Genomic DNA, 23413 nt, shown 5'->3' on the forward strand with positions numbered 1-23413 from the left:
TCAATCTCTCCTGTCTTTCACCCTATCACAGACCTTCCTTTGTCCTTGTCCCACCCACCCTTTGCTCAAAACCTACTATATCTCTAACTTTTTCTAGTTCTGATGAAAGGACGTCAACCTGAAACATGAACAGTCTACATTAACACTCCACAGATGCTGCCTGAACTGCTGAGTATTTCCAGCATTTTCTGACTTTATTTCAAGAGATTCTAATGCCTGCTGTCCACTTAACAAGAACTCAACCCTGGACTAGTCAGCCATGACTCAGTAGTCGCGCTCTCTGCTCAGTCACAAGGTCTTGGCTTCAGACCCACTCCAGAGTCTCAAACCCATACTCCAGGCTGCCACGTTTCCTACGTTACAATAGTGACAACATTTCAAATACATAATTTTCTAAAAAGTGCTCTGGGACATCAACTTTTGTGAAAGATGATATACAAATGCAAGTTGTTTCTTTTCTTTCTTTGCCAATCATCTACTGACCAACTGGTGATGATCCTACATTGGGGCGGTAGGGGGCGGCCGGAGGCAGGGGGGTGGGGTGGAGGGTGCAGAGCGGCTAACTGGGTCTTTCTGGAGTCAAGTTGTCTCTGACAATACATTGGCATTGAGAGATTACAATCATCAATCCTTGGCAGTAGATTCCATTGCCCTATAGCCTGTTGGGCAGGTCAGGAATACTCCAGGGGAGGCGGTGGCATAGTGGTAATGGGCTGGTAATCTAGAGGTCCAGACTAAAGTTCAAACCCCACCATGGCAGCTGGTGGAATTTGAATTCAGTTCATAAATCTGGAACATAAAGCTCATCTCAGTAATGGTGACAATCAAACTATCATTGATTGTTGTAAAAATCCACCTGGTTCACTAGTGTCCTTTAGGAAAGAAAATCTGCCGTCCTTGACTGGTCTGGCCTACGTGTGACTCCAGATCCACAGCAATGTGGTTGCCTCTTAGTTGCCTCTGAAATGGCCTAGCAAGCCGCTCAGTTTCAAGGGCAATTAGGGCTGGGCAACAAATGTTAGCATGCCAGTGATGCCCACATCCCGTGAATGACGATGTCTCCGCAAATGATGCCCGATCTGAGTATTTCCAGCAGTTCTTGTTTTTGCAAAATTTTGTTGTTGCTCCTGTCATACCCTGGATGATTATTCAGCACATTCTAAAGTCAGCCTGTGAAATAAAGGAGGCAGGAGGCGCACCAAAGAACATCTCAGAGCATGACGGCACATCGCAGCACAGCCAGCAGCAAACGAAAATGCTGCGGGCATTGAATGCCAATTTAATCGGGCCCATTGATAAGGTCTCAGTTTGCCCATATAGACCTCGTTTGTGATCTTCCTGCAGGCCTTCAGCTAGGATTACCAACCCTCCAGGGTTACCCTGCAGTTTCTGCGGATTAAAGATTAATCACTAGGACACTGCTGTAAACTACCCAGGAGAAAAAAAATTTTAGGCATATTTAAAAACATTTTTTTTTGTTTTTTCATTTTCTTTGCACATGTTTGTTTATCAGAAGTTAGAAAAATGATATTTGTTTAGTAGAAGTTAGAAAAATATCACAGATAGAATTAAAATCACATAGAGGATACAGCACAGAAGTGGGCTATTCGACCCACACGGCCTATACTGGTGCCTATTCTAGTCTCCTCTAATTCTAAATATCTCACCTCAGCCTATCAGTGTATCTTCCTATTCCTTTTTCTCTCATGTACTCACCTAGTTTCTTTTCAGGACCATCAAAGCTATTTGCCTTGACCATTTGTTGTGGTAGCAAGCTCCACATTCTAACCACTCTCTTAAGAAAAGACATCCATGTAACAGTAATTCACAAGATATTTGCCCATGATAATGTATTAGGCTGGATTGATGTGTGGTTGAAAGGTAAGAAGTGCAGGGCGAGCTGTGGGGGCTTATCACACTGGAAACATGTTGCCAGTGGAATTCCACAGATGTCAGTGTTCGAGCTGCTGCTGTTCATAATTTACATATAAATGACTCAGAGAACAGGATACAGTCCAAGACATCTACATTTTGAATAACAATAAATTGAGTACAATGTTCAATTATACTAACGATTTAAAAGGATCTTGACAGGTTATGTCAGTGGACAAAGAGGTGGCACGGTTCAGCACAGCAAGTGTAAGTAAATTCATGAGAAAGAATTGAAAACCTTGAAAACAGATTAAATGATGACATGCTTGAAACAAGGAAAAAGATTCCTAGCTTTTGATAGACAAGTGATTAAAATAATTGGATCAGCATTCCTTGGCTGATGAAAGCAAATGTAATGCTGGTATATAACGTTAAGGATGTGACCCATAAGCCTAAGGCTGTGATGTTGAACTTGTCTCTGGCATATTGCAATCAACTTTGATCTTTGCATTACAAGAAAGCTGCAGAATGATTGGGTGAATCCAGAGATTACAAAGCTCATTTCTGAGTTGTCGAGGGCAAAGTTATTAGAAAATATAATTCATTCTCGGACATCACTTAATGAGAAAGAGAAGGATAAAGGAAGGTCTTGAGATATTCACGATTTAAGTTAAAGGGGTCAAAAGAACAGGAAATTTAGGCAAGAGATTTTTTAATAAGAGCATGATAGAATTACAGAATAGGCTTCCAGCAGGGGTGGGGAAACAGAAAGACAAAGTAGTTTTTTTTTAAAAAAGACAGGTTGAATTCTGCTTAGGAAAAAGGATAGAGGACCATCAGTTGGAAAGCCGTATTGACATAGCAAGTTGGGGAACCATGGGGGTGGATGTATTGGGAAGCTGATGGTTAGTGAGTGGAGGGGGGCGGGGCCGTTGGAGGTTGGAGATCATGTCATGAACCTACAAGAAGACTTCCAACTAGAGTTACCACCTTCAGACCAACATTTGGGGAAATGAGCCCACCAGCGAAGGCCAGAGTGTGAGTTTTGAGCAAACGCAGGCGCCAGGTATGTTTTTTTTAAATAACATAGAGGTTTTAGAGAGTCACATAAGCAGCACTAAGCAGCATACTCGGTAGTTTAGAGAGACTCAGGGCTGCACTCAAAATAAACAGAGGAAAGAGCTGCAGGAAATGCTTTGCATACCCATCACGCACATCCTCTTTTAATTCAACAACACTTTGCGTTGCAATTGCCTGCCTTTAGTGCTCATTTGCATGGTACCCAAATCATCCGAGTTTTCCATTCCACTTACTCTGTATATAAACAGCATCACTAACATATCATGTTTTGTGTGAACTTTTTTTTTACCACAAGCTCCCCAGTGTCCCAGCTGATCAGTGAACTGTCCAGTGCATCAATAAAGACATTTGGAACACAACAATCCAGGATTCATCATGGCTCTGTGCTGAATTAACTGACCTCAACAACAGTGATAGTCCCATATATGGCTTCACCAACCCAGATAGAGAAGCCTATCGCTAACTATCAATGGGGTACAATAGTGGTGGGTGCAGGTCTGTCACTGTATAACACTGGAGTACAGTATTAGTGGGTACAGGTCTGCCACTGTATAACAGGTACAGTACTGGTGGCTGGACTAGAAAGCCCTAGATGTCTCACTGAATTGTTCAGAATTTACTGATTTCAGCCAGTACAGGAGTAACTCATACACAGGCTAAGAAATCAGGCTGGTCTTTGATAGGACACTAGAGGGAGCTTTATTCAGTATCTAAACTGTGCTCTACCTGCCCATGTGGTGCTTTTGATGCTCACAATAGGAGCCTAAAACGAAGAATGCTGCATTCCCCAGCACAAATGTTCCTCGTCTTGACAAACAGAAAACAACCCCAACTATTAAACAGCGGGAAGCTGCCAGGAGAGACATACCGGTCCGGTCTTCCTGTGACTCTGGACGGTGAAGTCAGGACAGAAGAGCAGGTCAGCGATGGCCAGTAAGAGAGATTCAGCGAGAGGCCGGGCAGTCTCATCATCTCCTTCATCAGCCTGAACAAGAGAGAGAGAGAGAGAGAGAAGAAAAACATTTATTACAGGCTGCATCACAAACCTTCCCCATCCCCATCAAGCGCAAAGAAGCCAACAGCCACATGAATTCCTCAACAGTACATACCAACCAATGACAAGTAATGGGCAATGTCTTTCAGCCTTGTCAATGACTGGGTAAAGACACAGCTGATTGGCTGTCACATTTAGCAATGACGATTACACCTCTAGCAATACTTCACTGGCTGGAAACATTCTCGGACAGCCTCAGACTGTGAAATACCGAAACGAGGCGCCATTTACAGTGCTACCATTGATGTCAGTATGGGGATGGGGAGAAACCTCAGATGCCCAGCTGCTGAGACCTGCTGAACACTGTGTATGGCTAGGAGTTTGGCACTTTCATAAACCTATCAACACATCGGTCTGGGTTCTTGTACTTCATACGGTGGGCTTTAGTAAATGGCAATATGTTGGCTATAAACCACTGTGGGATGTGCTGATGATGTGGAAGGTGTTATATAAAGATAGTTTGTTCTATCTTTGCACTGCTGGCACCTGACAGGTGCATCAAGCACCACATCAGGAGGGACCAGCTGTGGTGTAATTGATTTCAGTAAAGGCTCTGCTTTAGCAGCAACCTGTTCCACTGGCGATGCCGTGACACCCCCAGAATAGGTCGTGTGGCATTCTGGGTACCAGGATACTTACTCATAGCAGGAGGTAAAAAAAAGTATGGCCTAGAAACACAAATCCCACGGATGCTGAAAATCTGAAATAAAAACAGAATATGCTGGAAACACTCAGCAGGTCAGGCTGCATCTGTGGAGACAGAAGCAGCGTTATCATTCTGATGAAGAGTCATTGGCCTGAAGTGTTAACTCTGTTTCTCTCTCCACAGATGCTGCCTGACCTCTTGAGTATGTCCACCTAGGGCCTGTGTTAAGTGTGTTACATGCCAGGAGCCAATCTGCAGGCAGTTCACACAAGGACCAGCTGCGCCAGGTGGAGGAAGGGGGGATTAACGGCAGGAAACCAAAACCCTTAGATTCTTCCTCCCAAGATCTGTGCCGCACTCAACATGGAGCTGGTGGCAACTGGCCACCACAGTGCCACGTTGTGGAAGCAGAAATAGCTGGAATATAGGCAACTTATATTTGAATAGGGAAAAGAGTGGACCCTGTGTTGGAGGAGACTCTCAGATTGAGCCCCACAGAGGGAGATCCTGAGACTGAGTCTCGCTGTGCACTGGGGGAGATCCTGAGACTGAGTCTCGCTGTGCACAGGGGGAGATCCTGAGACTGAGTCTCGCTGTGCACAGGGGGAGATCCTGAGACTGAGTCTCGCTGTGCACAGGGGGAGATCCTGAGACTGAGTCTCGCTGTGCACAGGGGGAGATCCTGAGACTGAGTCCCGCTGTGCACAGGGGGAGATCCTGAGACAGAGTCTCGCTGTGCACAGGGGGAGATCCTGAGACTGAGTCTCGCTGTGCACAGGGGGAGATCCTGAGACTGAGTCTCGTTGTGCACAGGGGGAGATCCTGAGACTGAGTCTCGCCGTGGACAGGGGGAGATCCTGAGACTGAGTCCCGCTGTGCACAGGGGGAGATCCTGAGACTGAGTCCCGCTGTGCACAGGGGGAGATCCTGAGACTGAGTCTCGCTGTGCACAGGGGGAGATCCTGAGACTGAGTCTCGCTGTGCACAGGGGGAGATCCTGAGACTGAGTCCTGCTGTGCACAGGGGGAGATCCTGAGACTGAGTCTCGCTGTGCACAGGGGGCGATCCTGAGACAGAGTCTCGCTGTGCACAGGGGGCGGTCCTGAGACTGAGTCTCGCTGTGCACAGGGGGAGATCCTGAGACTGAATCTCGCTGTGCACAGGGGGAGATCCTGAGACTGAGTCCCGCTGTGCACAGGGGGAAATCCTGAGACTGAGTCCCGCTGTGCACAGGGGGAAATCCTGAGACTGAGTCTCGCTGTGCACAGGGTAGATCCTGAGACTGAGTCCCGCTGTGCACAGGGGGAGATCCTGAGACTGTGTCTCGCTGTGCACAGGGGGAGATCCTGAGACTGTGTCTCGCTGTGCACAGGGTAGATCCTGAGACTGAGTCTCGCTGTGCACAGGGGGAGATCCTGAGACTGAGTCTCGCCGTGTTCAAGGGAAGGTCCTGAGACTGAGTCTCATCATGCTTAGGGGGAGATCCTCAGCGAGTCTCTTTGTGTTTAGAGGGAGACACCTGGACTGAGTCTTTGAGATTGTTCTTGGGTCATAATCTCTGACTGCTCCACAGATTTGTTTAGAGAAGGAAACCTGCTGTACTGCCTGTTTGGACCTGTCTTTGATTCCAGTCCCACACCAAAGTGATTGACGCTTAACTGCCCTCTGAAAGGGCCTAGCAAGCCATCACTTGAATCAGGGCAACTAGAGATACCATAATAAATGCCAGCTTTACTATCAATGTCCACATCTTGGGAATAAATTTTTAAAATCTGCTCAGTTGGAGACAAGCCAAGCTGGGGAGGCTTCTTTTTTTTTTATTCATTCACGGAATGTGAGCTTCACTGGCTGGGCCATCATTTATTGCCCTTCCCTAGTTGCCCTTGAGAAGGTGGTGATGAGCTGCTTTCTTGAACCACTGCAGTCCATGTGGTGTAGGTACACCCACAGTGCTGTTAGGAAGAGAGTTTCAGGATTTTGACCTAGCGACATTGAAGGAACGGCGATATATTTCCAAGTCAGGATGGTGAGTGACTTGGAGGGGAACTTCTAGGTCTCCCATGAGTCTGCTGCCCTTGTCATTCTAGGTGGTAGTGGTCATGAGTTTGGAAGGTGCTGTCTAAGGAGCCTTGGTGAATTCCTGCAGTGCATCTTGTAGATGGTACACACTGCTGCTACTGTGTGTCAGTGATGGAGGGAGTGAATGTTTGTGGATGTGGTGCTAATCAAGCGAGCTGCTTTGTCTTAGATGGTATCCAGCTTCTTCAGTGTTGTAGGCAAGTGGGGAGTATTCCATCACACTCCTGACTTGTGCCTTGCAGATGGTGGACAGGCTTTGGGGAGTCAGGAGGTGAGTTACTCATCGCATGATTCCTAGCCTCTGACCTACTTTTGTAGCCACAGTATTGATATGGCTAGTCCAGTTCAGTTTCTGGTCAATGGTAACCCCCAGGGTGTTGATGGTGGGGGATTCAGTGATGGTAATGCCATTGAACATCAAGGGACGATGGTTGGATTCTCTCTTATTGGAGACCGTCATTGCCTGACACTTGTGTGGCGCAAATGTTACTTGCCACTTGTCAGCCCAAGCCTGGATATTGTCCAGGTCTTGATGCACATGGACATGGACTGCTTCAATTTGCAGGCTTCAATCCCTTCTTATTTATCTATCTCTACTATTTGTCTGTTGCCTGAATTAGCCATGTTGCAGAAAAACTGACTGTTTTATCACAGCTCAGGTTGTAGTATTCTCCTCTCTGAGTAACAAGATTCCAGGTTCAAATCTCACTCCAGGATTTGAGCACAAAAATTAAGTGTGATGCTTCAGTGCAATACTGACGGAGTACTGCACTGTTTTGGTCTGCGCTATGAAATGGCCATAAAAGATCCCATAGCACTTGATCAAAGATGAAAATATTGCCATGGCCAATATTTATCCCTCAATCAACATCACAAAAACGGATTATCTGTTCATTATCACATTGCTGTTTGTGAAAGTTTATGTGCACAAATTGGTTGTTGTGTTTCCTTTATGTTACAATAGTGACCACACTGCAAAAAAGTACTTTAGCAAACTACTGCATATGCTGGGAATCTGAAGTAAAAATGGAAGATGTTAAAAATACTCAGGTCAGGCAGCATCTGTGGCGAGAAAAAGAGTTAACATTTCTGATGAAAGGTCACAGATCGGAAATGTTAACTCTTTCTCTTTTTACAGATGCTGCCTGACCTGCTGACTATTTCCAGCATTTTGTTTTTATTAAAAAAAAACTTCATTGCTGCAAGTCACTTTGACAGGTCCAGTGGTCATGAAAAGCACTATATAAATGCAAGTCTTTCTTTCTACTATTCAATCAGGGGAAAACACAATATCCACATTTCTCTGTAACATGCTGTCTAAGGTAGGTAGCAGATCCACTGCAATCACTGGTAACCTGCTCAAGTGAGACACATACCAACTGGACACATCTCGTCCTGTAGGTTGAGGCTCTGAGCCTCCAGTCTCCACACTCTCCAAACAGAGGAAAATGCTGTGGTCATTCTTGCCAGCTTTTCTTAATCTCCTACCAAAGTAACTGTAAATAGATCTGCAGTCAAACCTTCAAAACCGTGGAAAATCTGATTGAATCGTTTGAGAAGTGTCTTTCAGTCGTAAAGCTGAAAACATGTAACAGAAAACCCTTGGAATTGTTCTTGGTATGAATTTTAAGCCAGTAAGCTGGCAGTGTAAGAGGTCAGACACACTCCAGCTGTGTCCTCAAACCATACAGGATGTGTGGTTCTTGTGGGTTGGGTTTTTCCTTGGTTAATGAACAACTCCAAATGGCTTTGTGCCCACATGCAACTGGGAGCTAATAACATGGGCTATCTGTTAGGGAAAGATTATTTCAATGTGATTGATAAGATATGTTATCTATATTGTTGGCTGCAGGAAGGCTGTGTAACAGGTAGCGAGACCTTCAGGGGCTGAGTACGTGTACATTGTGGACGGTTCTCTGTTGCCTTTCAAATGTGCAGTTCCGTATTCAAGTCAGTTCTCATTGGTGCAGATTCAACCACAGACAAACTACACATGGGCAAATGCTTTGAAGTCACCAGCGAGGTTAAGGTCACTATTCACAGCATGAAGTTAGTGCAAAGTTTCAGCTGCGGGTTTCAGTCAGCCTTAATGACATTCAACAGCCCCAGCAATGTGGAGTCAATGACCCAGCCACTGCACTGACAGACATTAAATGCAAAATGCAAATAGAAATGCAAGGCTAAATGTCTGCTACGCACTACAGCAGGGCTTGTAGCCATTGGAGGCTAATGGCACCAGAGACAGGCTTTTCACAGGGTATAAAAGTGCAAGAGGAGCACCAAAACACTGTCTGTAGTAAGGGCGTATAGTTTTTATTTCTGAAACAACTTGTATTGAAAGCATCTTTAACATGGCAAAACATCCCAACGTGCTGCCACAGCAGTATTACTGAACAAAACCCGACACTGAGCCACATGAGGTGATATTAGAAGGAAAGGGAGGGCAGTCAAACCCAGGGCTCCCTGGATGACAAGGTTAGAGAGTTGGGTGAAACAGAAAAAGGGGCATATGACAGATTTCAGCTCGATAATATAAGGGAGAATCAGGCTCATCATAAAAAGTACAGAGAAGTGAAAAAGGAAATATGAGGGGAAAACAGGCTGTCCTAGAATAGATTGGTAGCAAATACAAAAGGGAATCCAAAGCACTTACTGTAAAAGAGCAGTGGGGCTAATTGGTGAGCAAGATGGAGATCATTGGTGGAGCTGGAAAGCAAGGCTGAGACATTAAATGCGTACTTTGCAACTGTGTTTACCATGAAGGAGGACTTTGCCAAAGCTCCAGTAAATTAAGAGGCTGTCGAAATCTTATTAGTGTTGGGTATATGGACTTTCAAAAGACATTTAATAAAGTACCACCTAATAGACTTGTTTCAAAATTGAAGCCCTGGGCTTAAAAGGGGCAGTAGCACCATGAATACTAAATAGTCTAAGAAGGAATAAAAAACAAAGAATTGTGGTGAAAGGCTACTTTTCATACTGATATACAGAGGAGTTCCCAAAGGTTTGGTCTAAAGACCACTGGTGTTTTTGATATGCATTAAAAATTTGGACTTAGGGGTAAAGGGTACAAGTTTGAAATTTGCAGATCACACTAAACTTGGAAGTGTAGTAAAAGTGAGAATTGCAGTAAAAGGACATGGACAGGCTTGTGGAATTGACAGACACATGGCAGATGAAATTCAACACAGGAAAGTGGGATGCATTTTGGTAGGAAGAATGAGGAGAGACAATAAATGATACAATTTTAAAGGGGTTGCAAGAAGAGAGAGACTGGAGGTCTTTGTGCACAAATCTTTGAAGGTGGCAGGGCAGGTTAACAAAGCAGTTGATAAAGCATAAAGGATTCTGAGCTTTATAAATAGAGGCATGGCATTCAAATACCAGGAAGTTCTGCTGAATCTTTATTAAAAAATCAGTTCAGCCTCAGCTGTGTCCAATTCTGCACACACACTTTCAGAAGGATATGAAGGCACTGGAGAGAGTACGAAAGAGATGTAGTAGAATGGTTCCAGGGATGAGGGATTACAGTTATGTGGAAAGACTAGAGAGCTTGGGTTGTTCTACTTAGAGCAGAGAAGGCCAAGAGGACATTTGTTAGAGGTGTTTAAAATCATAAAGGGTTTCAATAAAGGAAAACTGTTCCCAGTAGTGGAAGGGTCAAAGACCAGAGGGCACAGATTGTATGAGAGCCAGAGGCAACATGACGAGAAACATTTTTTTGCAACAAGTAGTTAGAATTTGGAATGCATTTCCTGATAGGGAGGTGGAAACTGATTCAATAATAGTGCTCAAAAGGAAATTGGATAAGTATTTGGAGAAAAAAACAGCAGGGCTATGGGGTAAGAGCGGGTGAGTGGGACTAACTTGATTGCTCTTTGAAAGAGCCAGTGCAGATTCAATGGGCTGGAGAGTCTCCATTTGTCCTGTGCTTTGATTCTATTAGGACAGGTGGCCAAAAGCTTAGTCAGGGGTAGGTAAGAAGCATCATAAAGGAGGAGAGAGAGATGGAGAGGCAGAGAGGTTTGGGCAAGGAATTCTAGAGCTTAATTTTGAGTTAATTATATGCACGCCTTACTGACTCAATTTCATTCATTGCTTGTGAAATGCAACAACTGTAATTCAAACTAATTCTGCTCCTGAATTGGCTGAGTATTAATGATACACACCCTGTGGGAAGTGGGCCTCACATTGAATCACAATCACACAGATAGACAGAGACACACACACACAGACACATGTGGGCAGCTGCTGGTTTCACCACTAAAATCTCTGGCTGTAGAGGTTCAAATGAAATCTTCTATCTTTAGGTGCTATCTTACCCCAAATTTTTCAGCTTTTTTTTTTAAAAAGTGGTTCCCAGTCGGCCCTGGTGCCTTCAAGAATCTCAATAGAATCTACCAGTAATATGCCCAGAAGGTCAGTGCAATGTTCAAAGCAGGCACTGCTATGCTACAGATTAATCCTTATAACATCCAGTCAGCATCCTTGGTATCAATGCAGCAGGGATCAAGTTAAAACACACGCACACATTCTTACACTGTGGTTAATGTTAAGAGAACCAACATGCAAATACAGAGATTGTTTATATATGGATGCAAAGAAAAGGGGAATATCGCCACATAGTTCAGCTAGTACGTACAATGTCTTAAGGTCATGCGAGGTGCTATATAAATGCAAGTCGTTCTATCATCCTTTAAATGAGTCACAAACAATGGGAAGTGCCCAATCACATTTCTGATTTTTGGTGAAGCTCTCTGGCTGAAGAAAACTCAAACCCCCTTATCATTCTTGTTGCGTTTTTGATGATCCAGTGAAAATCTGGCATCTTTCAACAACATTTGATGTGCCTCTCAATCTGATCAACAGCTGCCAGTGAATAAAAATATAACCACTTATAGTAATGGGCTGCCACAACTCACATGCCTATTGTGGCCGTTGTGAGAGCCTCAACAAACATTGTCAATGGGCTATTAGCCACTAGGGGAATTACAACACAGCCCAATCTTGTCCTCAAATGACATCGTTCAGCTGAGATCACCAGACAGCAAGCAGAAGCAAGAACAATGGGTGTTGTCTCCAATTCCTAGAGCACCAACCTCAATCAGACACTACAAACAGGCTCATCTAACTCAGCAGAACTAGGTTTTAAGGTCCAACTATTCAGTGCTGGTGTTTATGCATCACAAGAGCCTCCTCCCACCCTACTTTATCCAAACCTATCAGTATATCCTTCTATTCCTTTCTCTAAATCTTATTCAGCTTCCCCCTAAATGTGTCTAAACCATTCGCCTCACCCACTCCCTGGGATAGAGAGTTCCACATTCTCAACACTCTCTGGGTAAATTAGTTTCTCCTGAATTCCCTGTTGGATTTATTAGTGACTATTTTATACTTATGACCTTCTAGTTTTGAACTCCACAAGCGGAAACATCTCGTCAAGCCTATTAAATCCTTTCTATCAGGTCACTCCTCAGTCTTTGCTTTTCTAGAGAAACAAGCCCCAGCCTGTTAAATCTTTCCTGATAGGTATAACCTCTCAGTTGTTGCATCATCGTTGCAAGCCTTTTTTCATCTTCTCCAATGCCTCCATATCCTTTTCATAATATCGAGACCAGGCTGGGCACTGTTTTCCAAAATGTGGTCTATACAAGTTTAACATAATTTCTTTGCTTTTGAATTATATTCCTCTACGAGTGAACCCCAGTCCTTTGTCTACATTTTTATGGCTTAATAACCTGACTGAACTGAATGTGAGGCTTCACTTGTCTATGGGCGTTCGGGCTGCATCCCTAAAAACCCACGGACAAGGGCGTGCCTTCACCCACCAGGCCATAGAGAACCATTGTTCAAGTTTTTAGCAACACCACCATTTCTAGTCAGCCTGATAAATCCGGTCTGATCACAGTCCTTATCCTGAACGTGAGCTGTGCCTCTGGATGAGGTTTGGTCAGGGCCCTGGGCAAGCAAACTAAAATTTTGTCAAACATTGACTAATACAAATCACTTCACCACTTTGAAATGCCTCTGTTTTGTGTGCTGTCACTCAATACTTTCAGAGAATTAGAAGGTTATTGAGGTCATTGAAAAGAAAAATATCTTCTTGAGTTTACGAGGTTTAGAGGTGTTTAAAATGATAAAGCAATTCAATAGGGCAGATACAAAGAAACTATTTTCTCTGATGAAGGCAACAAGAACACAATGTTAAATATTAGAGATGGGGTTGGAGGGTTGAGCCGGGGAGTGGGGGGGTTGTGGGCTGGGAAAATAAAGGAAAGGCACATCAGGATGGTTGCCTGATGCAATCCTGCTGCCAGGAACAGTCGAGAAAGAAAGTCAGCAGCCCACTCCAGCGTGTTGGGCAACTAATTACATCACTTCAGGGGCCAATTAGGGACCATTTTATGATGGAGATGGAATCTTCCTGTAGTTGGAGCCACCCTCCACATGCAAAGCCTTCTAGCTCGCTAGATGCAGCGCCCTTGTATAGGGCGGGTGCACTCGAGCATAGGACTCCTAAATGAGGATTCCCCCTCCATGGCTCCACCTGCTGTCAGCCTCTTCAGTCTAGAATTAGAAGGCATCTGAAAGCACCTCGATGCTGAGCTGCCCTCGTGGTCTCCTGTCTGCCTCAGCAATGCTCACCTCTCCTGGTCAGGCTACCAGCCAGAGATAACTACTGGCCCTCTTATTGGGCCTCCTAATTCCCTGGTCCATTTGCCATCGTTAATTGGCCACCTCTAGGAAAATCGATCCTGGTGTTCCGCCATGGCCACTTCCGCAATCCCAACTCATAATGGAGGGCAATGGAACTGCAGCCCAACTGGGAAAATCCAGTCCACTGATCAGGCCAATAGTCTGAAACCCACACTGCTACTCTACCAAGGCTCATGTCACTATGGACTGGGGTGGGGATCGATCTGGGTCACTCTGGACAAATGGGGGGGTGGTGCTGATTTATCTGGGTCACTAAGGGCAGGGGGATGGTACAGGGTGGATCAATCTGGGTCACTATGGACAGGGAGCAGGGATTCCGGTCATTATGGACAGGGAGCAGGGGTTCTGGTCGTTATGGACAGGGAGCAGGGGTTCCGGTCGTTATGGACAGGGAGCAGGGGTTCCGGTCGTTATGGACAGGGAGCAGGGGTTCCGGTCGTTATGGACAGGGAGCAGGGGTTCCGGTCATTATGGACAGGGAGCAGGGATTCCGGTCATTATGGACAGGGAGCAGGGATTCCGGTCATTATGGACAGGGAGCAGGGATTCCGGTCATTATGGACAGGGAGCAGGGATTCCGGTCACTATGGAGAGGGGGATCAATCCTGTTCACAATGGTTGTCAAGCTTCTGCCTCATCAGTGCGGATAGGATCATCATCCGCATTGGTCCCAGACCTTGCAGCTCCCTCACTACCACTCTCCACCTGGAAACCCAGGCAAAAACCTTTCTTCATAAACAAGCTTTCATTCACCTCTTCCCAATCTCTCCCTCTATGCTTCAATGTCCATACTCTCATACTCTGTGAAGTTCCTTGGAGTATTTATTGCGTATGTAGAATGGAAGTTGTCGTTGGTAATAAAAATTCAGCAAAGGCCCAAATGACAGCATCAACCCAGCCTGTTATCAGATGACAGGCTCTGATTATACAGCAGCCTGAGAAAAGGGCCTAATATAGACATACCCCACCACGTCCTGCTCCTGGGACTGTTGACCAAAAGAAGCCTCTCCAATCCGGATCCTCAAAAATATACGGCAGGATGCGGGTCAGCAGCTGAGTACAGTTTATAATAATCTGCTTCTCCTTGTCGCTCGCACAGCCTGACTCTGCTCCTTGGACCAACTTCTCAACTGCCTGCGTGGGCAACAAAATTTCAATTATTAATATAACCATAAATAACACACAAACTGGGCTACAGTACTTGTGGATGCAAGTCGACTCCTGTATAACACTTGGCTACAGTACTGGTGGGTACAGATCTGTCAATGTATAATACTGGGGTACAGTACTTGTGGAACCATCCTTGGCATGCAGGTGTTGCTGGCAGAGCCAGCATTTAACGTCCATCCATAATTGTCCTAAGAAGGTGACGATGGGCCTCCCCCTTGAAGTGCCAGTGGCTATTTGATACATTGAGTGACTTGCTAGTCTACTTCAGATGGCACGCTGGTATTGGACAGGGGTCACATATAGGCCAAAGAGGACTAGAACATCAGGTTTCCCTCCCTGAAGGAAATCCATGAAACAACTGGGATTTTATAACAATCCGACAGCTTCGCAGTCACTTTTACTGAGAAGAGTTTTATATTTAAAGATTTTCTTTTTAAACCAAACTTAAACTGACATGCTCTGTGGGTAATAAGTGCAGGTCTCTGAATTACAAACCTAATAAAAGAACCATCCCACTCCCCGGACCATCACTGGTTTATTTAAAGGAAACTAGATAATATTGTTTAGCCTGAGTAGTTCTCTGAGAACTGCAATGTCTATATCTGCGGAAACTGTGGCCAGCAGCAGTGCTAAGGAAGGAAACACTCCCAAGAGATACTTCCTCTTACTGAAACACTGAGGTTTCCCCAAGCCACACAATGGTCGCCATGGAGAGAGGCAACCACAAATACAGCAAATAACAAGGGCAGCAAAGAAATAAGAGCACAAAACAGTAAGAGTAGACAAGGTGCAGAGGTGAATTACCAGACATGACAAGAGTTAGGCAACTTTTACATGGAGAGACTAGTGAAACTGGGATCGTTCTCCTTGAGAGTAGAGAAAACTAAGGGGAGAATTAATAGGGGGTTAAAAATCATGAAGGGTTTTGATAGAGTAAATAAGGAGAAACTGCTTTTACTGGCAGAACAGTCAGCAACCAGAGGACACAGATGTAAAGAAATTGGCAAGAGTACAGGGGGAGAAGATGAGGAAATGTTTTTCTCACTCCAGCAAGGTATGATTTGGAATGTGCTGCCTGAGAGCGGTGGAAGCAGCGTCAATAGTAAATTTCAAAAGGGAATTGAATAAATACTTGAAGGGGAAAAATTTGCAGGGCCAAGTGGGAAAAGAACAGGTGAGGGGGACTAAATGGATAGCTTTCAAAGAACAGGCAAGAGCATGATGGGCAGGATGGTCTCCTTCTACACTGTTCAATTCTACGAGTGATGAAGAGAAGTTAGCAGCATTGAAGTAGCCTTCCCAGTGTCCGCCACAATGGAGGGGAACTGGGATGGGGCCAATGCAAATCAGCAGAAAGTACTCAGATTTTGATCTGACATGTGGTGCCCCTTGCACAGATTGAAAGTAACCAGACACAGAAGAGGAAGTCGGGGCACCTTCCTTAGGTTGTTAGATTGACTAGAGATATATAGAAGATGATTTGTGCCAATGGCTGTGCATGTTGTAACTGTCGCACTCAAGGCTTTGCCCCACTCCCCCTCAAAAAATCTGCTAGACTGACAGGGAGGTGAGTAGCTGTAAGATGGCTTGTGGGAAATTGTCTTTCTCCTGTTTTCACAAAAAGATGGGACTTGCATTTATATCACGACTTATCAATCTCTCCCGATGCCCCAAAGCGTTGTAGATGCAGTCTGGTGTCACAAACATCAATGACTAGGTCATCTGTTTTTAAATGGCTTTCATTGAGGGCAGAATGTTAGCCAGGACATCGGGACAATTCTCAACAGTTCCAATGTGGCAAGGGATCTCCAACACTCACCTTAACAGGCAGACATATTAACTTCTGATCCAAAGAATGGTACCTCCAATACAGCAACATTCGCTTGGTGCTGCACTAGAGCAATGGTCTAGATTACATGACGGAGTGAACCCATAACTTAGACACAATAGCAATAACAACTGGGCCATATTGCCACATTGTCGAGAGCTATTAGAGAATGAGTCAAACAACATTTGTCAAAAAGCTGTAACAATCCTGCACCCTGTTCAGTTTATGATTGCACTGCTTCCAATGACTCCTGTGGCATTTCCATTTATGCTGGGAAGCACATTCAGTTACCAATGCACACACAGCACTGGGGAAGGGGTGAAGTTATAAAAACACACTGCTGGATCACAGGGAGACTGGGAGAGGGAGTCGACATGGTTGGGTAGCAGGCAATGTTGTGAGATGGGGCTTGAGCTCGGGGGGGAAGGTGGAGCATGATGTGCCAAACATTGTGGGTGCATATTTGGCCCGACTCAGATCAAACCTGCTCTTCTACAGCCAGTGCACTCTCTAATTATTTTTCTTCTGAAAATAATGAAGGTCAATGCAGGATGATAATTTTAAACTCAGTTAATGGGCTAGTCTGAGCTTTCAATATGTGTATTGAGCAGGCTGATATCAGTCCATTAAAAGGAAAAAGCAGTTCAGTAAATACATTTTAATTCGGTGTCATGTTGTTCTTAATTGATCACCTCTAAATACTCCCAGGTTCAGCGATAGAAATGGACAGTAATGAACTGCCAATCAATGTATTTGAAGATTGGCATTCATATCATTCTTATTCGGGATGTCATAAGATGCGCCAGGTTTCAGTTACCTACTAATTAACACCTTTCTCCAATTAGCAGCGGGCTGCCTCCCTTGCTCAGTGAAAGCTCAGATGTGACCAGCCAGTGTCAGTTGACTCTTATCACGTGGAACTGAGTACAGCAACTCCTTTTAATCGATTTAAGATACACAATCTATCTAAATAAAGAACTCGTTTTTAACAATAGTGCAAATACGTATTTCACAATACTCAGATTGCGGTCTCTCCAAACCCAGGATGGGTGCTACAGAATCACTGACTCTAGTGTTGCAGAAACAACAGAATTCTTTTTCCCTATGTATATCAGCATTGGGACACTGTAGAGTGACCTTAGTATCTAATCCATGCTGGACCTACCATGGGAGCGTTTGATGGGACAGCGCATAGGGAGCTTTACTCTCGATCTAACCCACCTGTCCTGGGAGTGTTTGATGGGAGAGTGTAGAGGGAGGGTTACTCTGTATCTAACCCATGGTATACGTCACCTCAGATGCCAACACTGGGGCTTAGAAAAGAGAAATATTCCAATCCCCATGACAAACATTCCTCAAATTATTGAGCTCAAAGTTCACAGGAAAGGACAGATGGTCTCCGTACCTTGTAGCACAGAGTGGCTAAGTTGGAGGGCGACTCCTCCCTGACTGCTCGGATCTCAGCCGCTGGCACCAAGGTGAACACATCCTGGATGGATGTAGCAGTGTCCGCCCAGAACTGATCCCAGAATGCATCATCAGTGGCCTCCACTGGCTGCAAAATATAAGAACTAAGGGTTAAAAAAACATGTAAACAAGCTGAACTAGTAAACAACAACTTGCTTTTCTATTGCACCTTTCACAGAGTAAAACTTCACAAGGCAGGGGCATAATCAAACAAAATCTAACATTGAGGCTCATATGGTGATATTAGGACATGGTCAAAGAGGTAGATTTTAAGGAGCAGCTTTTAAAAAAAGAGAGGAATGTGGAGAAACAGTGAAGGTTAGGGGAGAGATTCCAGAGTTTAGAGTCAAGGCAGCTGAAGGCACGACCACCAAAGGTGAAAATCAGGGATGTGCCAGAGTTCAGAATTGAAAGAGCACAGGGAAAACTGGAGAAGTTACAGAGATAGGTAAGACAGAGGTCATGGAGGGATTTGATAACAAGGATGAGAAGCCAGTGTAGGTCAGTAAGCACAGGTGAACAGGGCTTAGTGCAAGTTAGGACATGACTTAGTTTCAAAGCCAATTGCATTCTCCACATAATTGAGGAATTTGACTGCAGCAAGCATCATTTCTTCAGAGACATCTCTAAAACTAGTATGATAAAGCTATTGGCTTGCGCAGTGTATAATTCATTCACAAACCACGCCTCCAAGACAATTCAAAACTAAAATTATTTCCATAAACACTAAGCAAACAAGACTTGCAATTCCCCAAATAACCTAACACTGCCCAACCCAATGTAATGGCAACAACTTTAGCTATGTCTTCAATATGATAAAACATCACAAGTCACTTCACAAGAACATAACACAATAAAAATTGATGCCAAGCAGAAAGAGGGGTTATTAGAACAGTTAACTAAAAATTTGGTCAAAGAGTTAAGTTCTAAGGAATGTCGTAGAGATAATAGGAAGGTATAGAGGAGGGGATGTTTAGGGAGGGAATTCCAAAATGTATGGCCTACACAGCAGAAGGCACGGCTGGCAATGAAGGAGCAAAGGAAATCAGCAATGCTCAAGAGGCCAGAATTGGATGAATGCAGAGATCTCGGAGTGTTTTAGGGCTAGAGGATATTACAGAGCTAAGGAATGTTGAAGTCATGGAGGGATTTGAGAACAAGGTTGTAAATTTTAAAATTGAAGCTTTGGTGGACTGAAAGCCAATGTAGTCAACAAGCAAAAGGGCCCAAATTTCCCGCACTGACTGTTGTTACGTATCTCAGTCAGCGGCTATTTTGCAGTCAAATTTAGCTCATTAGGATGAAATCATTTCAATGTTAAGAGAGGTAAGCAGGCGGTGGGGACCTTATGGGTAGAATTATGAAATACAAAAGGTTTAAAAAGTAATAGATGTTTATATAGCCCCCGTTAGCAGCTGTGAAGAGGTAGAATATATAAATGCAGGGATTAGACAAGCAGGTAGCAACACAGGAACAGGAGGTGACCATCTAGCCCCTCAAGCCTATTGTACCATTCAAAGATCGTGGCTGATCTACGACCTAACTCCATCTACCCACCTTTGCCCCATATCCATTAACATCTTTGGTTAACAAAAATCTATCAACCTTTCATTTAAAATGAACAACTGATCTACCATCAATTGCTGTTTGCTAAGAGAGCGGAGCCGGGGAGTTAAAAGAGTGAGAGAATGGGCGAGATTGAGAGCAGAGCCAGAGAATTAAAACAGCACAAGAAGGGGCGAGACCGAGAGTGCAGCCGGGAGTTAAAGAAGCACGAGAAGGGGTGAGGCTGAGAGCAGAGCCAGAGTGTTAAAAGAGCGCGAGAAAGGGCAAGACTGAGATAAACACAGTAAATTGTAGTATGCATAGGAATTATTCTAAATTAAGATAATAATGAAAATGAATTAGTAAATAACATAGTAAACACTTTATATAAAGTATAAGGTCTGTCAGTGCAGCTCAGCCATGTAGAATGTGCATCTTGCTGGATGTGGGAAGTCATACAGGTACAAAGTGCCCTTGATGACGACATCTGCAGGAAGTGTCACCAGCTGCAGAAACTTGAGCTCCGAGTGCGGAGCTTGAGTGGCGGCTAGAGTCACCATGGTGCATCCACAAGGCTGAAGATTACGTGGATAGCGCATTTAGAGAGGTGGTCACATCATACCTAAGAAGTACACAGGCAGAGAGGGAATGGGTGACCGGCAGAGTATCTAAGAGTAACAGGCAGGTAGTGCAGGAATCCCCTGAGGCTATCTTGCTGTCTAACCACTTTTCCATTTTGGATAATTGTGAGCCAGATGGTTCCTTAGAGGACTGTAGCAAGAGCCAAGCCCGTGGCACCACAGGTGGCTCAGCTGCACAGGATGGGAGGAGGGAGAATGGAAGTGCTATAGTAGTAAGGGATTTCATAGTTCGGGGAGCGGACAGGCATTTCCGCGGCCGTAGACGTGGCTCCAGGATGGTATGTTGCCTCCTTGGCGTCAGGGTCAAGGATGTCACAGAGCAGCTGCAGGACATTCTTTTGGGGGAGGGTGAACAGCCAGAGGTCGTGGTCCACATTGGGACCAATGACATAGGTAGAAAAAGGGGTGAGGTCCTGAAAGCAGATTTTAGGGAGTTAGGAAGGGAATTAAAAGGCAGGACCTCAAGAGCAGTAACCTCAGGATTACTCCCAGCGCGACATGCTAGTGAACATAAGGATAGGAAGATTGAACAGTCCAACATGTGGCTGGAGAAATGGAGTAGGAGGGAGGGCTTTAGATTTCTGAGGCTTTGGGATCGGTTCTGGGGCAGGTAGGACCTGTACAAGTTGCACAGGTTACATCTTAACAGGACTGGGACTAGTGTCCTCAAGGGGAGGTTTGCTAGTGCTGTTGAAAAGGGTTTAAACTAGATTGGCAGGGGGATGGGAACTTGGGGGGAAATTCAGAGTGTAGAGGAGAAAAACTGGCAGTGGGAAGTTGTGAAGTACCAACTGATAAGGAGGATATATCAGACAGTAGCATCAAGTTAGATAGAATGCTTGGAGGTAAAAGCAAAATACTGTGGATACTGGAAACCTGAAACAAAAACAGAAAATGCTGGGAAAACTCAGCAGGTCTAACAGCATCTGCGGAGAGAAAAACAGAGTTAACTTTTAGAGTCCGCATGACTCTTCTTCAGAGCTAAAGAGAAGTAAAAATGTGTTGAAATTTATACTGTTTAAGAGGGGTGGAGCAGGTGAAGCTGGATAGCAGGCCAGCGATAGGTGGGGGCTAAGGAGAGATTGACAAAGATGTCTTGAACATAAGGACAAAGGGGGTGTTAATGGTTGTGGTAAGGGCTAAAGGAGGTGCTGATAGTGGCATTACTGGAGAGTTTGATAGAATTAGAGTAGGCAACAATAAGTCATTAGATGGGGTCAGGATAAGCGGGAAAGTAAAAAATGCCTAAATCAGGCTTAATGTGCATGCATGTGAGTACACGGAGTGTGATTAATAAGATTGGTGAACTGCAGGAACAGGTTGACAAATGGAATTATGATATTATTGCTATAACAGAGATCTAGCTCAAAGAAGGGCAGGACTGGGCGTTAAATATTCCTGAGTACAAGGTAGTTAGGAGAGACAGGAAAGGAAGAAAGTGAGGGGGTGGCAATATTGGTTAAAGTTGGCATTACAGTACAGGAGAGAGAGGATGTTCCAGAGGGGTCAAGACAGAATCTCTCTGGCTAGAGATAAGGAATGTGGAGAAACAAATTTGCAAAGAAATTATTGAGAGGTGCAAGAGTTATAGAGTAATCGTAATGGGGGGCTTCAATTATCTAAATATAGACTGGGATAGGAATACTACAAAAGGACAAGAGGGGCGAGAGTTCCTGGAATGTGTTCAAGATAATTTTCTACAGCAGTATGTTTCCAGTCCAATGAGAGGATATGCACTTTTGGACCTGGTGCTGGGAAATGAGTTGGCCAAAGTGGGTCAAATATCAGTGGGAGAGCTCTAGAGGACAGTGACCATTGTATCATGAGGTTTAGGTTAATCATGGAAAAGGACAGAGGACAATCCAGAGCAGGAATAATTAATTGGGGGAAAACCAACTTCGATGGAATGAGAATGCATCTGAGTCGAGTGAGTTGGAATCAAATGTTGGCAGAAAAGACAGTGGCTGAACAATGGGCCACCTTTAAAGAAAAAATATTGCAGGCAGTGTCAAGGTATATTCCCTTGTAGGGGAAAGGTAGGACAAATAAATCTAGAGAGCCCTGGATGACAAAAGAGATAGAGGTGAAGATGAAAAGGAAGAAGTGCGCGTAAGGCAGATGTCAGGTAGAAAACACAATGGAGAATCAGACTGAATATAGAAGGACCAGAGGGAAGTGAAGAAACTAATAAGAAAAGCAAGGAGAGAGAATGAAAAGAGGCTAGCATCAAACATAAAAGGGAATCCCAAGGTCTTCTATAAGCACGTAAATAAGAAAAGGGTGGTAAAAGAAAGAGTAGGGCCGATTAGGGACAAAAAAAGGAGACTTGCAAGTGGAGGCTGGAGAAATAGCGGAGGTGTTGAATGAGTACTTTGCATCTGTTGTTACAAAGGAAGAACTTGCTACCCAGGTCGAGGTGAAGGAGGAGGTAACTTGTACACTAGAAGAACTTACAATTGAGAGGAAGGAGGTGTTGGAAAGGCTATCTTTACTTAAAATAGATAAGGTGCCAGGGCCAGATGAGATGCATCTGAGGGAAGTGAGAGTGGAAATTGCAGAGGCACTAGTGATGATCTTCCAGTCTTCCTTCGACACAAGGGAAGGTGCCAGAGGACTGGAGAACTGCAAATGGTACACACTTGTTCAAAAAGGGGTGCAAGGATAAAGCTGGCAACTACAGGCCAGTCAGTTTGACTTCAGTGGTAGGGAAACTTCTGGAAACTATAGTACAGGATAAAATCAATAATCACTTAGACAAGTGCAGGATAATTAAGGAAAGCCAGCATGGATTCATCAAGGGCAAATCATGTTTAACTAACTTGCTGGAGTTTTTTGAGGAGGTAACAAAGAATGTTGATAAAGAAAACGCTATTGATGTGGTGTATATGGATTTTCAAAAGGCATTCAATACAATGCCACACAACAGACTTGTGACCAAAATTCTAGTTTCTGGAATAAAAGGGAAAGTAGGCACTTGGATAAGAAATTGGCTCAGTGACAGGAAACAGACAGTAGTGATAAATGGTTGTTTTCAGATTGGAGGAAGGTTTGTAGTGGAGTTCCTTAGGGGTCACTGTTGGGGCCTTGCTCTTTTTGATATGTGTTAATGACCTAGACGGTGATGTGCAAGGCATGATTCCAAAATTTGCAGATGATATGAAGATTGGAAATGTTGTCAAATGTGATGGGGATATTCTTGAACTTCATAAGGACATAGACATGCTGGTGGATTGGGCAGACAAGTGGCAAATGAAGTTCAATGCAGAGAAGTGTGAGGTGATTCATTTTGGCAGGAAAAATATGGTGAGGCAGTA

At 44.4% G+C, this 23413-nt stretch overlaps 1 protein-coding gene across 2 annotated transcripts in view; it reads right to left on the reverse strand.

Annotated features, from left to right (window-relative positions):
- LOC144699683 (protein HID1) overlaps positions 1-23413 on the reverse strand; it is a 108564-nt gene that overhangs the window by 71389 nt on the left and 13762 nt on the right. For both annotated transcript variants that reach the window (XM_078570821.1, XM_078570822.1), the window contains exons 2-4: positions 17852-18001; positions 14412-14582; positions 3821-3937 (exon numbers count right to left, since the gene is read on the reverse strand). In XM_078570821.1, coding sequence (XP_078426947.1) covers positions 3821-3937; positions 14412-14582; positions 17852-18001 — 438 coding nt within the window. The remainder of the gene's footprint in view (positions 1-3820; positions 3938-14411; positions 14583-17851; positions 18002-23413) is intronic.

This window comes from Cetorhinus maximus, chromosome 24, assembly GCF_964194155.1.
Source record: "Cetorhinus maximus chromosome 24, sCetMax3.hap1.1, whole genome shotgun sequence".
NCBI lineage: Eukaryota > Metazoa > Chordata > Chondrichthyes > Lamniformes > Cetorhinidae > Cetorhinus > Cetorhinus maximus.